This window comes from Macaca nemestrina, chromosome 1, assembly GCF_043159975.1.
Source record: "Macaca nemestrina isolate mMacNem1 chromosome 1, mMacNem.hap1, whole genome shotgun sequence".
Lineage (NCBI taxonomy): Eukaryota > Metazoa > Chordata > Mammalia > Primates > Cercopithecidae > Macaca > Macaca nemestrina.
The window spans coordinates 78161871-78177804 of record NC_092125.1 but is presented as its reverse complement, the minus strand read 5'-3'; the positions used below and the strand labels follow the sequence as shown (position 1 = coordinate 78177804).

Sequence of the window (15934 nt, the reverse complement as noted above, 5' to 3'; positions counted from 1 at the left end):
AATTATTTAAAATCTACTATTTATCAAATAAGGTTCTGGGCCCGAAAAATGTGGTGTTTCCCTAATCCTTTAAGGATTTTAATCCCCTTACAGGATACACATTCACAAGATTGAACATTCCCAAGTCTTAAACTTGCATACAGTCCATGCTTAAGTTGCTTTGGAAAAACCAAAGAGTATAGGGGAGTGGTTCTTAAACTGGAGTCCTAGGACCAGCAGTGTCAGCATCACTTGGAAACTTGTTAGAAATATAAACTCTTGGCCAAGTACAGTGGCTCACATCTATAATCCCAGCAATTTGGGAGGCTGAGGCGGGCAGATCAGTTGAGGTCAGGTGTTCAACACCAGCCTGGTCAACATGGTGAAACCTCGTGTCTACTAAAAATACAAAAATTAGCCAGGCATAGTGGTAGGTGCCTGTAATCCCAGCTACTCAGGAGGCTGAGGCATGAGAATCAATTGATCTTGGGAGGCAGAGGTTATAGTGAGCCAAGATCATGCCACTGCACTCTAGTCTAGTCAACAGAGTGAGACTCTGTCTTCAAACAAACAAAAAAACAAATTCTCAGGTCCCATCCCCAACCTACTCTAATAAAAGACTCTGGAGGCGGGACCCTGAAATCTGGGCATTAACAATCCTTCCAGGTGATCATAATGCATGCTAAAGATAGAGTATCCAGAATGAGGACTTTTCAACCAGAGAATACCACCGTGTCAGGAATGAGTCAAAAATGTGTCATGGTACTGATCCCCTCAGTGGCTTGTAGCCTCAAAAAGTCTTTGTTTAACCCCATTCCTGTGCAAATAAATTTTCTGGATGCTATTTTGTAAAAGTTGGGAATGCTGATCTAGAAACTACTCTCTCTGTTTCTCCATGAAGAACTTCCTTAGCTCAGAACCACTAGGGCAGTAGATTTTTTGTGTTAGGTTTATACCTTCTTACTAGAGTAGGTTTTTATAGTATCTCAGCAGTATTACCTGTTTTTTTGTGTTTTTTTTTTCTTGTTTTTTGGCTTTGCCTTTGTTTTTTGGGTTTTTTATAATTTGTTGTAGATAGGCCATGAATTACATCTGTATATTCAACTGGAGACATTCATATATCATTTTAACTGCCTTTTTTTATCTTATAGGGAGTTCCCATTAGACTTGAAGTTGGGCCACGTGATATGAAGAGCTGTCAGTTTGTAGCTGTCAGACGAGATACTGGAGAAAAGCTGACAGTTGCTGAAAATGAGGCAGAGACTAAACTCCAAGCTATTTTGGAAGACATCCATGTCACCCTTTTCACAAGGTAGTTTCTTAAAATTGCTTATGTCTCTCTCTCCAAATCTTCCATCACCTTTGAGATCTTTACCAAGGAATTTTTGGGGTTGTCCCAGTTGGAAGCATTTGTTCTCTCTCTCTGAACCCTCATACTACTTAATTCACCACTCTCTGGGTTTTTTACTTGTATTATGGTTATTTTTCTAAGTGCCATCTGCTTCCTACTAGGTTTGCAACAATGAAGTTTCTGTCCCCCGGACTAATTTGGGTTAATTTAGATCTAGGCTTTTATGAGATATAAATTCAAGGGCTTCAGATATTGACTGTCATCTGCTGGGTACACATTCGCAGCACCTGGGAAGCTTTAGTAACTACCAGTGCCTTCCTAGAGATACTAATTTAATTGGACTGGAGAGGACCTGGAAACTATACTTTTAAAAGCTCCCCCAGGGGATTATAATATAGCCAAGGCTGAGAACCTCCTGACTAGGATTGGGAATGAGGGATAGAGGAAGGCCTTAGGGCCACCCTCACCTATGGAGAGAGTCTTTTAGAATCACAGATCTCAAGGCAATCAAGGCAGAGGCACTAGAAGAGAGGGTAATGCCTGCATCTTATATGAGGGCACTTATATATTGATGTAAGATATATATATATATATCTTTTATATATATTTCCTCTGAATCTGGAAATATTTAAGACCAGGGAGGTTTAAAAAATAACACAGACTCCCATAGGTAATGTGTTAATGCCAGGAAAAGAATGTTGGTCATTAGAGATTTAACAGCAGTAACAAAAGTTATGATCACCTGTTGTGTGCTTAACAAATTTCCCATGCATTTAAGGCTCACAATAGTGCAATGATAAGGTAACTCTGATATACTGATGGTCACTGTGAGTGACAGACTTGAGATTAAAATTGAGTCCTTCTGACTTCCAGGTTATCTTTTCATTAAATTATGCTTATGTGTTTCATACAACTTCGTCATATTTGTGAGAACAATTATGTATTGTTTTCTAATTTTGTTTGGTAGGGCTTCTGAAGACCTTAAGACTCATATGGTTGTGGCTAATACAATGGAAGACTTTCAGAAGATACTAGATTCTGGAAAGGTCAGAGACTTCTGAAATAAAAATATTTCAGTAAATTGTATTTTAAGACTCATTGAATTTATGCATGGTATTAATACCTTTAAAGCCAATCACATAAAAAGATAGTACATTACTCAACATTTATATATATGTATAAATATATAATCTATATAGTCTTTGTTTTATACTTATATGTCATATATAAATATAGTGTGTGTGTGTGTGTGTGTATATATATAGTCTTTGTTTTCTACTGGCTTTTCTAAAGCATTACAACATTATACCATTTTGGGGTAATACTCGTGAACGGATTATGTAAGTTTTTTCCCCATGTTTGATATGCTACTTTCTAAAGAACATTGATTCTGTATGTCTCCTTATTTCTTCATTATTGAAAATCTCAGTTTCTTGTAAGTTCCTAAAGTAACCATTGTTCTAGCTTTAGAGCTGTCATATGCGGCTGCCTAAAGCAAGATGAAAAGTCAGTTTCTTTCCATTCCCTGACTGTACATACTCAGCTCTCAATTGATTGAACTTTCTGAATAATGAGAAGAAAAGTGTTGCTTATTCTAAGCCTGTTTTTCATAATGAGGGGCTCTCTGGCTCCTTAGAACTCCATAGACTTTCCTAATTAGGTAGTTAATGGCTCTTTAAGATTTAATTGGCTTTATATATTGGGTATATGCAGTTGTTTCGAGCTGAAACTTTAAATTTTCATAAAGAAGAATTTCAGTTTTGCAAAGTTATTTAATTATTGGAATGAATCACTTATGGTCTTTAGTATTCTGGTATACATGTTTGAATACAACCAATCCTGTGTCCTCAGGTTACAAGTGAGAAAACCATGGGCCAGTGTCTAAATGAATACCCCAAACTCTACAGAATTTAGATCCCTCTTCTGACTAGGTTTAAAGCATTTTTCTCTGTATCTTTTTTTATGTTTTAAATCCATGCTGAGAAGGAGCATGAATTTATGTAAAGCTTTAATTTTTATGGTCATAACGTATTAATATGTCTCTTATTTCTTAAACTGGGAAAATTAATCTCTGGCTTTCATTTTACTATTCTGTAAAATGAGTACAAAATAGATATCAAAATCCTCTTTAGATCTGTAATTCTTCAGTATTTAGCCTTCTATCCTTATTGGGTTATTGCTTTTGTAATTTTTTCACCTTTCTGGGTTCTGTAATTTTTCACTTGACTCAAACTTCCTTTTTTTTTTTTTTTTTGTTATGGGGTCTTGCTTTGTTGCCCAGACTGGAGTACAGTGGTGTAAGATCTTGGCTCACTGCAACCTCCATCTCCCAAGCTCAAGCGATTTCCTGCCTCAACCTTCCGCATGACTGGGATTTCAGGCGCCTGCCACGACACCCAGCTAATTTTTGTATTTTTAGTAGAGATGGGGTTTTGCCATTTTGGTCAGGCTGGTCTTGAACTCCGACCTCAAGTGACCCATCTGCCTTGGCCTCCCAAAGTGCTGGGATTACAGGCGTGAGCCACCGCGCCTGGCCTCAAACTTCCTACTTTTAATAGAAGGCTAGACAGTGGGTAGCCATCCGTAGCACTGTGTTTTTTCTTTCACTCTAATTTATGATTTTTTTGTTCTATTATTGAATTTAAAATTTTCCTTTATTGTAGAAATACTGTAGTCATGTTTGAGCAGTCTATTAAAGACATTGCATAAGAGTTAATAAATCAGTAGAGTAACTATCAGTTAAAACATGGCTTTCAAAGAAATGAATGCCAGCAGGTATTGCTGGAATCATGTCTTTTATTCTAATATTGGATAAATTACTGTAGAGATTTCAATAACTATTCTGAAGTAGAAGCTGTGGTATTTTAGCTCTATGTCCAAAGAACACAGGACCAGAAAACAAATTTTTGTTTCTTTTATTCAGTAGGCAGTTCCATCCCCCTTTTCAACTTATGTTGGTCAGCTTAGTAGATGTATTGATTGACCATCAAGCAACCTTTGAGGTTGTTGTAAATAAAATTGTATCTGCTAGGAGGGGAGAAGGAAGAAGAGATCTTTGGAACTTAAATGTAGGGGAAAGTTTGGATCTTTCTACTTTTCTTTATTGGTATAAATGAAAAATTATATCTGATTTTACTAGGACTTGATTTTAGTACATTTTGCCAAGGGAGAATCTTAATTCAATGAAAAATAAATGCTATGTGTATATAATATTTATTGTTTACTACTGCCATCCCTTACTAATCTCTTGTATTTGTGATTTTTGAGTATTGCCATTTCTTGTTATTGACATTTTCTAAGGAATTTGAGATATTACATATTACAAAAGATTGTGTCTTTTTTATTCTTTTTTATTAATCCGTTTTTTTTTGAGACGAGGTCTCATTATGTTGGCTGGGCTGGACTCCCAACTCCTGAGCTGCAGTGATTCTCTCATGTTAGTCTCTGGAGTAGCTAGGGCTACAGTCATGCACCATCACACTGACTATGTCTATGTTTCTTTGTTATGTTTTTGTTTTGAGACGGAGTCTCGCTGTGTCACCCAGGCTGCCAGGCTGGAGTGCAGTGGCATGATCTCGGCTCACTGCAACCTCCGCCTCCTAGGTTCAAGCGATTCTCCTGCCTCAGCCTCCCAAGCAGCTGGGACTACAGGCACGTGCCACCACTCCCAGCTAATTTTTGTATTTTTAGTAGAGACAGGGTTTCACCATATTGGCCAGGCTGGTCTCGAACTCCTGACCTCAGGCAATCCACCCACCTCGGCCTCCCAAAGTGCTGGGATTATAGGCGTGAGCCACTGCACCAGGCCTTGTTTGGTCTTTTTAAAAAGCCAGGCACTGTGTGGTGCCTACCTGAAAATTTACCACCTCTTTATTGTGTTAACCCAGATTACCAAAAAGACAGTTCATCAACTTTGGGAATTAGGCTAATACATTTTACTGAAGGAGCATAAGTTACCTAGATAACGAACGCTTCATCACCCTGCATTAATGTTCACCTAATGAATTACTTGTTTTTCTGTAATTTCCTAGTCCCTATTCACTTCTAAGAGATGTCTTTTGAAACATGTTAAACGAAATCCCAAGTGCAAGGAAGGGTTTGCAGGAGGAACTCGAGTATGGACTGTGTGGCTGGGAATAGTTGATGAGAACCTGCTGAGGAAGCTGGAAGCATGTTGCTGTTACTGCTGATGTCTCTTGGGTCTCCATTTTCATAGGTCTCTAGGTTTTCAGCTGCTTCACACTGTATTTCTAATATGTGGAGATATTCACAACTTTGCTATTCCCCTCATTAACTCTCCAGGAATATTTTGTAGGGCTACTACATAATTGTCATTGCAGATAAACCTCATTTTGAAGTAGACATGCTTTAAAAATTAGCATTCACAACTAGGAGAAATTTTAATATTTGTTGGCCAGATCCAGTGGCTCACGCCTGTAATCCCAGCACTTTGGGAGGCCGAGGCAGGCAGACTGCTTGAGGCCAGGAGTTTGAGACCAACCTGGCCAGCATGGAGAAGCCCCATCTCTACTAAAATTACAAAAATTAGCTGGGCATGGTGGCACATGCCTGTAATTCCAGATATGCTGGGAGGCTGGGGCACGAGAATTGCTTGAACTCAAGAGGCAGAGGTTGCAATGAGCCAAGATTGTGCCACTGTACTCCATCCTGGGTGACAGAGTAAGACTGTGTCTCAAAAAAAATTTTTGTTTTAATACTTGTCTAGTGTAACATCCACATTTTATTTAAAGAAAACCCAGAGCTAGCGATTTTCAAACACGTGGTGACTTTAAAAATTAAAATCCCAAGTATCTTGATTCGGCCTTTGTTTTACATAGTCTAAGAAAGAAAAATTAAAAGGTTTTTTTTTTTTTTTTTCCCTTACACAAAATTATTTTTGGACTTTAAAAATGATCCACTTACCTTTATAACATGTTAGGAACATTGTGGCATAAAGTGAAGTTTGCCTGATTGTTAATTGTTATTGTTAACAACACGTTAAAAATCAGTTTCCTATTTTTGATGTTCCTTTTATCCTCCTCATAACCATTTAGATAGGTGGAGCAGGTGTAGTCCAGGTTTGAAATGAGGGAGATATAACTGGAGTTCAAATTCTTTTCAGCCACTGTGTTGTAGCCCAGTTTATGGGGAGATTTGAGGGTACTGCAAAGATGTCTTTGTTGTGTCTTGTTGTGCTGTGAGCGTGGGTTTTGGAGAGTGGAAAAACATTTTTTCCTATCTTTTATAACTGAGCAAAGTTCCTAGCAGGTTTGCAGAGGTATCATGGCCTGAAAAAAGACTGGGAGACCTATCCTTTTTGCTTGCAAGTTTAATATAGAACTCAAATGTTCCTTCTACAGAATAGAATTGAAGGAGTTATAAATACTGAATACTTCTCCTTTTCATAATTAGATTGTTCAGATTCCATTCTGTGGGGAAATTGACTGTGAGGACTGGATCAAAAAGACCACTGCCAGGTAATCCTAATTAACTGGTAAAACTTTATTGCAATGGAAAGGAATAGCAATGTGCACCATAAATGAATGGAATTCTTATTTGTTATTAATTTCAGGGATCAAGATCTTGAACCTGGTGCTCCATCCATGGGAGCTAAAAGCCTTTGCATCCCCTTCAAACCACTCTGTGAACTGCAGCCTGGAGCCAAATGTGTCTGTGGCAAGAACCCTGCCAAGTTCTACACCTTATTTGGTCGCAGCTACTGAGGGATGAACAAAACCCCCCTCTTCAACTCCCCTCACTTTTTAAAACATTGAAATTAGTATCTTCTCAGATACAGACCGTTTTATGATTTTTTTAAAAAGTAAAAGTTCTAAAATGAAGTCACACGAGACAATTATTCTTATGCCTAAGTTAACAGTGGATAAAATACTTTTCGGTAAACAACCCCAGTAATAAATATCATGAACTAATATGGGTTTTGTATTCATTTGTTTCTGAAATGCCTGCATTATGTACTACGAAGAAATTTCTACAAAGGGATGAAGACAATTGAAAGCCAGATATCTGTTGTTGATCTAAGCACTCCCAACACGTCTCAGACCCTGAACCGCCGGTTACACCCTACGTTGATAGGTCTTGAAGCACTTTCTTTCCATAGCTCCTAATACAGAATCTGAAATTGCCCTGAATCTTTCTGTTTAAAAAACAAAGCAAACCCACAAATGGAAAAAGCAACAATAAGAAAGATTTCCCTTGAACTTCTCTCTTTCTCTAGTTACTATCAGGTCTTTGAAGTAAGGGTTACAGTTTCTGTCTGAAAGAGTGATAAACCCTCCTCCCTTCTACTTTTTACTTTCTACTTTTCCTCACCCTTCTGCCCCCACCGTAGCACTGTTTTCACTGAAATCATGAAGGATACTCCTGAGCATAGCTCATGTTGACTTCTTAGTTTCATGTCTTACCATATCACTCTGTTGCATTTGATACTTTTTTTTTTCTTTTAATTATTCCTATGACCTGCCCTCCTACATCTCTGACCCTGTTTAGTTCCAAGTTTTTCACTGACTTTTCTTCCTTGGTATGCCTCTTCCACATTGGTTTACTAAACTTCCATATTTGGCTGTCTTCTCGTACCTAATCAGCCTCATCTAATCCCACAGTTCCAAATAGCATTAATAGGCTAATGACTCCAATATTTTTATCTGTAGGTCTGAGTTCTAGACCTATTCCAACTGCATACTGAATTCTCTTGAGTGTCCCATCAGCCATTCAGGTCAACATGTCCCAAAAACCTCATTTCACCCTTTACCCCCAGACCCCCTCCTACAGTATTTCCTGCCTGGAAGATTAGCATTGCCAAAATGTTCCTCATAACCCAAACCAGAAACCTGGGATCCCCCCTGGGCAGTCCCTCCAACACCATCATCCATACTCACTCGGCCAGCAGAACATGTTGTTACTATCTCTCATTCTTCCTGAGTCTTCCCTTCCAAAAACCTGTGGATTGCCTGCAGGCCTTGGTACCTCTTGTGCTGATTACTGCAATGGACTCCAGTCTCATCACAAGTCCACTCCAAATTTTCACAGTGTTGTTTTTCTTTTTCCTAACAGTTTATTAAGAATTTTTTCTTCCCCTTAACACCCCTTTGTGGTTCACCATCACTTAAAAGATTAAACTAGCCCATCTAGTTTCCTTTTCAAAGCCTAACAATTTGGGGTTTCCTGTAAACAACGTACTATTTCCTGCCTGTGCCCTTTGCTGGGAAAATGCCTTTCCTCCCCCATTTCTAGTCCAGTTGGTCAATCTTTTACCAATATTTCCAGTCCACTTGGTAAATCTCTTCCAATATGCTTTTACACTTGGTAGTGATAAATACACCAGTATAGGAAAATGCATCAGAAAGGACTTGCATTTTGAGCTGTGCTTTGAAGGATGAGTACAATTTCAATAGGTAGAGGAAGGAGGAAGGACATTCCAGGTAGAGGGAACAAGAGATGCAAAAGAACAAAAGTACAAACTGTATAAGAACACAAGAACTGTTCTTAATATTGGTAGGAAATTGTCAGTTGAAAGCAAACTAAATAGCATGCTTTCAAGACTCATGTCTTGAGTATGTATATTCATATACCTAAGTTAGTGAAATTGATTTCAGTTGACTGAAATATATATAGTCACATTTTTGTACTCAGAATCATAATTTTGTATTCCTTTATGGCAGTTCAGAATGCTTTGCCTTCTTAGTGTCGACGTAAACTGCCTAAGTTCATTTATAAAATGGAGAAAAGTCTAACAGCTATCTCAGTTACTCTGCCTCATAGAGGAAGGCAGTTAATGCCCAGCACAGAATAAATAGCTGTTGGTTATGACCATTATGTAGGGTCAACTGGAAGTTGCTTCTAATATATAATTCTAGTTATAGTAGTTACTTTAGCTGCTAATTGTTTTTCTGCAAACCAACATAAATGCTTTTAGGGGACAAGGCTTTTTTGTTTTAACCAGTCCATGATAAAAGCCTGAAAAGTATATTAGAGATTATTCACATTTTTCCCTGTAGCCACTGGCCATTTTGGAGGAGGTGGCCATCTCTGGTGCAAAGACAAATCCTTAGTATTACGTTTTGAAACTTCAGATGAGTAGCACTAACCACAGAAAAGCTTGAAGTTTGCTGCTTTAAAGGAAGTCACTATTTAAAGAAACTCTACATTAAGTACTTTTGTTAAGCAGGGAATCCTTTACCCAAAATGTACCTCTGGCAAATTGGCTTTTTTTCATAAGTTGAGGTTCAGCTAAAATATCAAAATATTTTCTTGGATGTCTGTGCTTTTCAAAAGAGTGCATGAACCTGAATGAAATGAACACGATTTTATTTGCAAGTGACAGCTGTAAACTAGATGTATGACTGATAGTTTGTGATTATATGCCTTGTGTTCCTTGCAGCAAAAAGAAAGCAGGTCAAGGCATATTTACTACTGACTCCATTCACTGGGGCTAGTGTACTACATTACATCTTAGCAATTTCTAGTTCATCCATGAGAGTGTGTTTAATACAGTTTTTCATTATGCCAGTAAATCACATGAATCCTTAATGAGAATTGGACAATAATGGTTGGCTTGCCAGTGAAGAGGATTTAAGTCTTGAGAATAGCAGCATCAGAACATTCATAAAGCAAGCAAGGAGGAAGGCATTTTGAATGGAGAGTGGACAGATTACCCTATTTACATCTGACTCTAGTTATTAGTTATCTGCCATATAACCGTGGTGTTCAGGGGTTGCCAGTACCGTCAAAAAGTTGGGGGAAGTAGCTACCACTACCCTGTTATTTTCAAACATAACTTTGGTCCTTTGCTTCTCACTTTTACTATGTCTAGAAAGTGCTAGCCATTTAACAAATTTGAGTGCCTGCTCTGTGCACAGTGCCAGAGGACACAGTGGTGAGTAAAGTGGCTGTATCTCCTTGCAGTAGTTCTGTGTGAGATGCCAAATTAGGCAGTCACTCGGTGGAAAGTGAGATGGGGCACTGAATTGGGCTAAGTGTTGTCAGTAAGAGGCCATAGTCTGGGTGACCCTGACTAAGAGGGTCTTATTATCTAATCATGAGATTATCCCCGTCACCGGTGGCAACATGCTGAGAACTTTGTAGTTGAGGTAATGCCTGGAAAATTACTCTGCCACACCGTCAGGCTTAAAATAACAGGTAGAACCATATTCATCTTGTGGTCAGTAGGCAATTTTAAACCAATGTCTTTGTTCAATTTTACTGGAAAATGTATGAGTTTGGAACATCAATAGTACTGAAATGATATAAATATTTTATTAATATTTAAAAAGCATCATGTAATAAGGATATTTCAAAATATATTTGAAGTATGTCACCAAAACCAAATTTTGTGATGAAATACCTGTTGATGAGGAGATTGAGGGATGCAGGAACTGGTGATGATGATAATATCAGTATTACTTTATATGTGGGTAAATATGTAATTGTACCATATTTCCCTGATTCATTCTCTCACTCTTCTAGACAATTATTTCATACCTTTCTCTCCTCAAATACAAATGCTTCCTTTTTCTGACTTTCAGTTGATCATCTTGAATTCTTTCACTGAGATGACAGAGGCAATAAGGATAGAACATCTGGGACCTCCCACCACATCTACCTACCTACTCATGTCTATACATTTCACTTTCTCTGCTGTTTCAGGTGAACTGTCTGTTCTCAGAATGGATGCCAGCCCCTCTACGTGCGCACTAAATCTCATCCCCTCTTGCTTCTCAGTCGTGGCACATCAGCATTTCTCCCCTATATATCATCAGGTTTTCTTTCTCTCCTGGTTCTTTCCATCAGCTTACAAACATGCTGTTATTTTTCCCAGCCTAAAAATACCCTTTCTTGTCTCCACATCCCTTTTAGTGTAGAGCAAAACTCATTGAAAGGATTATCTGTACTTGCCAGCTCCAATTTCTCTTCTCCATTCTCTTGAGCCCCCGTCTCATTTACCCTCAGCACTCCCCTGAAACCACTCTTGTGAAGATCACCCATGGCCTCCATAATGTGCAATCCCATTGGCATTTCCAGCCCTCATTTTGTTTTTGCCCTCTCAGCACTTGACTCAGCTGATTCTCCCTCCTCTTTGAAACACATTCTTCCTTGGCCTTCAAAACACTATACTCTCCTATTTTTTCTTTTCTCTCTCTAGTCCTTCCTTCTCACCTCTTCATACTTTCTTCTCTTCACGTTTTCTTGGTGGCCTCATCCAGTCTTGTGGCTTTTAATATTATCAATTATCAACTCCCGAGTTCACCCTCCCCTGAACTGCAGGCTTGTTCAACTCCCAACTAGCATTTCAACTTGGATATCTAATAAATACCCCAAACTTAACATCATTTCCACCCCTCACTCCATGCTGCTCCTGCAACAGTCAACTTCATCTTATCTTCATCTCAGTTGCAACATCACTCTTCCAGGTCAAAACCCTAGTGCCATCTTTGTTGTTGTTGTTTTGGAGACAGAGTCTTACTCTGTTGCCGCCAGGCTGGAGTGCAGTGGTGTGATCTCGGCTCACTGCAACCTCCATATTCCGAATTCAACCAATTCTTGTGCCTCAGCCTCCCGAGTAGCTGGGACTAGAGGGGTACAACCATGCCCGGCTAATTTTTCCATTTTTTGTAGAGATAGGGGTTTCACCATGATGCCCGGGCTGGTCTCAAACTCCTGGGCTCAAGCTATCCAACCACCTTGACCTCCCAAAGTGCTGGGATTACAGGCATGAGCCACTGCACCCAGCCCCTAGTGCCGTCTTGACTATTGCCTCTCTCATACCTTACGTTTAATTACTCAGCACATGCTGTTGACTCTAACTTCAAAATCTCCTGGATACCAGCCAGCTTCATGTGTGTGTGACCTGAGCAGTTGCACCAGGCTCTGTGTCTGGTTTAGTGCTCTGCTGTTGCTGTCTTGAAATTATTAATAATTTAAAAAAATTGGAGTATGGTAAAATACATATGACACAACATTTACTGTCGTAACCATTTTTAAGTGTATAGTTCAGTAGTGTTAAGTATATCCACAAAGTTGTACAACCAGTCTCATCTTTTTTTATCCTTGCAAAACCGAAACTCTGTACCCATTAAACAACTGCCCCGTGTCAGCTTCCCTTCAGCCCCTGGCAACCATCATTCTCCCTTCCATTTTTGTGAATTTGGACTTGACTGTAGATACCTCATACAAGTGGACTCACACAATATTTGTCTTTTTGTGGCTCGTTTATTTTACCTAGCAAATGTCCTCAAGGTTTATCTATGTTTTAGCGTGTATTGGAATTCTTCCTTTTAAGGTGGAATAATATGTCCTTGTATGTATATGACCTCGTTAAAAAAATTCTTTCATCTGTTGATGGACACTTGGATTGCTTCTGCTTTTTGCTATCGTGAGTGATGCTATGAACATGGGGTACACATACGTCTTCAGGGCCCTGCTGTCAAATCTTTTCAAGTTTTTATACTCAGAAGTGGAATTGCTGAATCATATGACAATTCTATTTTTAAGTTTTAGGGAACTGCTATATTGTTTTCCATAGTGGTTGCACCATTTTATTTATTTATTTATTTATTTATTTATTTATTTATTTATTTATTTTAAGAGAAACCACTCAGACTTCATCCTCTCCCTCTTACTCTCTCAGAGGAAGAGAGGAACAATCATCAATGGCAAATAGCAGTTGCAGTGAAGCAACGCCAAGAGCCAACTTCACGCTCAGGAGAGAATACTGAACCTCCTCCTTGTGGATTCTGGGGCTGCGCCATTTAAAAACTCTTCTTCTTCCTTTTTTGGGGGCGGGGGCAGGCGGATAAAGTCTTTCTCTGTTACCCAGGCTGGAGTTTAGTGGCACAATCATAGCTCACTGCAGCCTCAAACTTTTGGGCTCAAGCAATCCTCCCCCCTACTTGTCTGCTAAGTAACTGGGACAACAGGGAGCATGCCACCATGCCTGGCTAATTAAATTTTTTTTTTTTTTTTTTTGTAGATGCAGACCCTTGCTATGTTGCCCAGACTGATCTTGAACTCTGGGCCTCAAGCGATCTTCCCACTTTGGCTTCCCAAAATGTTGGGGTTACAGATGCACACCATCAAGCCTGGCTTAAAAATTCTTGATAATTGGCTGGGCATGGTGGCTTACCCCTGTAATCACAGCACTTTGAGAAGCCAAGGCAGGCAGATCACTTGAGGCCAGGAGTTCCAGACCAGCCTGGGCAACATGGTGGATCCCTGTGTCTGCTAAAAATACAAAAATTAGCTGGGCGTGGTGTCTTATGCTTGTAGTTCCAGCTACTTGGGAGGCTGAGGCACAAGAATCACTTGAAACCAGGAGGTGGAGGTTGCAGTGAGCAGAGACTGTTCCACTACACTCCAGACTGGGTGATAGAGCATGACTATCTCAAAAAAATAAAAAATTATTGATAATTTTTGAACAAGGGAACCTGCTGTTTCGTTTTACAGTAGAATGCATGAATTATGTAGCCAGTCCTGCCTTGGTGTTTCCACTTTACACCTAGTCTAAACCACAATCTCATCTAGATTATTGCAGGAGCCTCCTAACTGGTCTCTGCTTTCATGTAATCTCAGACACATCCAGTGGTTCCTTTAAAACATATACAGGACCTCCTCATTCTTCTGCTCAATATTCTTCCATCTCAGGGCCCCACATGATCTGCCCCTGCTCCATCACCTCTCTGGCTTCTTCTCTTTCTCCTCCCCCTCGTTACTCCTCTCCAGCCCTGCTGACCTCTTTAGTGTCCCTTGAATTCCCATGCTCCTTGTTCCTTCTGCCCAGAAAGATCTTCCTTCAGATGTCTGTGTGGTTTAGTTTCTTACCTCCTTCAGATCTTTATTCGAAGAACATCTTAGTAAATTCTTCCCTGACCATTTTATTTAAAATTACAATCCATACCTCTGCTGACACTCTTTCCCCTGCTTTATGTGTCTTCATCATACTTATCACCATTTTAATATTCAATACATTTCATAATTCAGTTTGTTAGTCATTTATCTCCCCCCACCAATCACTAGAATACAAGCTTCATAAGGGCAGAGATTTTTGCCTGTTTTGTTGATTGCTGTCTCTTTGGAGCCTAGAACTCTGTCCAGCATGTCGGCACTCAGTATTTGTGGCATGAATGGATGAATGAGCTAGTCTTAGAGCAATAATCTTCACAATGTGGTTGTATTGGAAGTCTAACTGTCAGAATATTAACTGAGTTGGAGATAATTTATGTGATACTATGGGAACTGTTAGGGCTACTGTCTAAATTGTCAGGTTTTAGTCAAAGACTATTAGCCACTGTTCTCCAGAGAAACAGAACCAATGAGACTGTGTATGCAAGATACACAGATAGTTATATGTGTGTATATATATAGAGAGAGAGATAGAGAGAGAGATAGAGAGAGAGAGGTATTATAAACAATTAGTTCACATGATTAAAAGGCTAAGAAGTCCCAAGATTGATGGTGAATCAGTAGGCAACAGACCCAGGAGAGCCGATGGTATAGCCCAAATCAAAGACCCACATACTCAAGACCCAGAGAGAGTCCATGTTTCAGTTTCAGTCTGAAGGCAGGAAAAAACAAACATCCCAGGCTGGAGGCAGTCAGGCAGGAAGAGCTACCTCTTAGCGTTTTCATTCTATTCAGGCTTCGACTGATCGGAGGAGGCCCACCCACATTAGTGAGGGCAATCTCCTTCATTCACTCTGCTGGCCCAACTGTTAATTTCATCCAGAAACACACTCACAGACAAAGCCAGAAAGTCTTGCATGTCATTGGCCAAATGACCAGTTAAGTTGACATATAAAATTAACATCACATTCGGGAGAAAAAGAGATTATAGTATCACTCTGTTTCTTTAAAAGATTGCCAATAGGCTGCTCACAACAATAGAGGCCACTGCTGTTTCAGTCATTTAGAAATTGATAGGACTTTAAGGGCTATGAGTGTTTGACAGATAAGATTTTTTAAAGATAAAAACAAAAACTTCCTTGTGTCAGTGAAATCATTATTACTTGTCTGTCTTCCTGGAAACTAACTGGAATTACATCTTCAGCTCTTCCAGTTTACAGGTTTCCTGAATATGAGGAATATTTATTTCGTCTTACAGAGAATGTTTGGAAGTAGGGTACTTGTTTATTCCAGGTCAGTGGGCGGAGCAGTGGAAAAATCACCCTGGCTTCACTTTTAGCTTTCACTTGCTATAGGTCTGCTCTCTGGGTTAGTGACGGCTAGAATATTCCCTGTTTCACACAGTAAATGACATTCAAAACTGCACGCCAGGTGGACAAGATGTAATTGCTTATGTCGAATGACTTGCTTCACCTGAGCTGTTGCTGCACACACGGAGCATGGAAGCTGGAGAGGCCACAGTCACTGATGAACTACATGATTCAAGGCCACAGAAGCTCTTGATGTCTGTAATGAAACACATACACACACACACACACACACACACACACAAGTCTCTCAAGTCCATATCTGAAGCCAGTATCTTGTGTTTCCATAAATCCTGGCACACGTGACATCTCTTGCTTAATTGCCCTTTAAACTGTTTTATGGCTTTATAGCAACCTATAAAAGGTGATTTCCAAATATGAC

At 39.4% G+C, this 15934-nt stretch overlaps 1 protein-coding gene and 1 pseudogene across 3 annotated transcripts in view; one reads left to right on the top strand and one right to left on the bottom strand.

Moving 5' to 3' along the window:
- EPRS1 (glutamyl-prolyl-tRNA synthetase 1) overlaps positions 1–7260 on the top strand; it is an 84062-nt gene extending 76802 nt beyond the window's left edge. For all 3 annotated transcript variants that reach the window (XM_011761173.3, XM_011761172.3, XM_071080916.1), the window contains 4 exons: positions 1131–1291; positions 2298–2376; positions 6743–6807; positions 6903–7260. In XM_011761173.3, coding sequence (XP_011759475.2) covers positions 1131–1291; positions 2298–2376; positions 6743–6807; positions 6903–7053 — 456 coding nt within the window. In that variant the 3' untranslated portion in view covers positions 7054–7260. The remainder of the gene's footprint in view (positions 1–1130; positions 1292–2297; positions 2377–6742; positions 6808–6902) is intronic.
- Positions 7261–12936: 5676 nt separating this feature from the next.
- LOC112428855 (small nucleolar RNA U3) lies at positions 12937–13135 on the bottom strand (annotated as a pseudogene).
- Positions 13136–15934: the final 2799 nt, after the last annotated feature.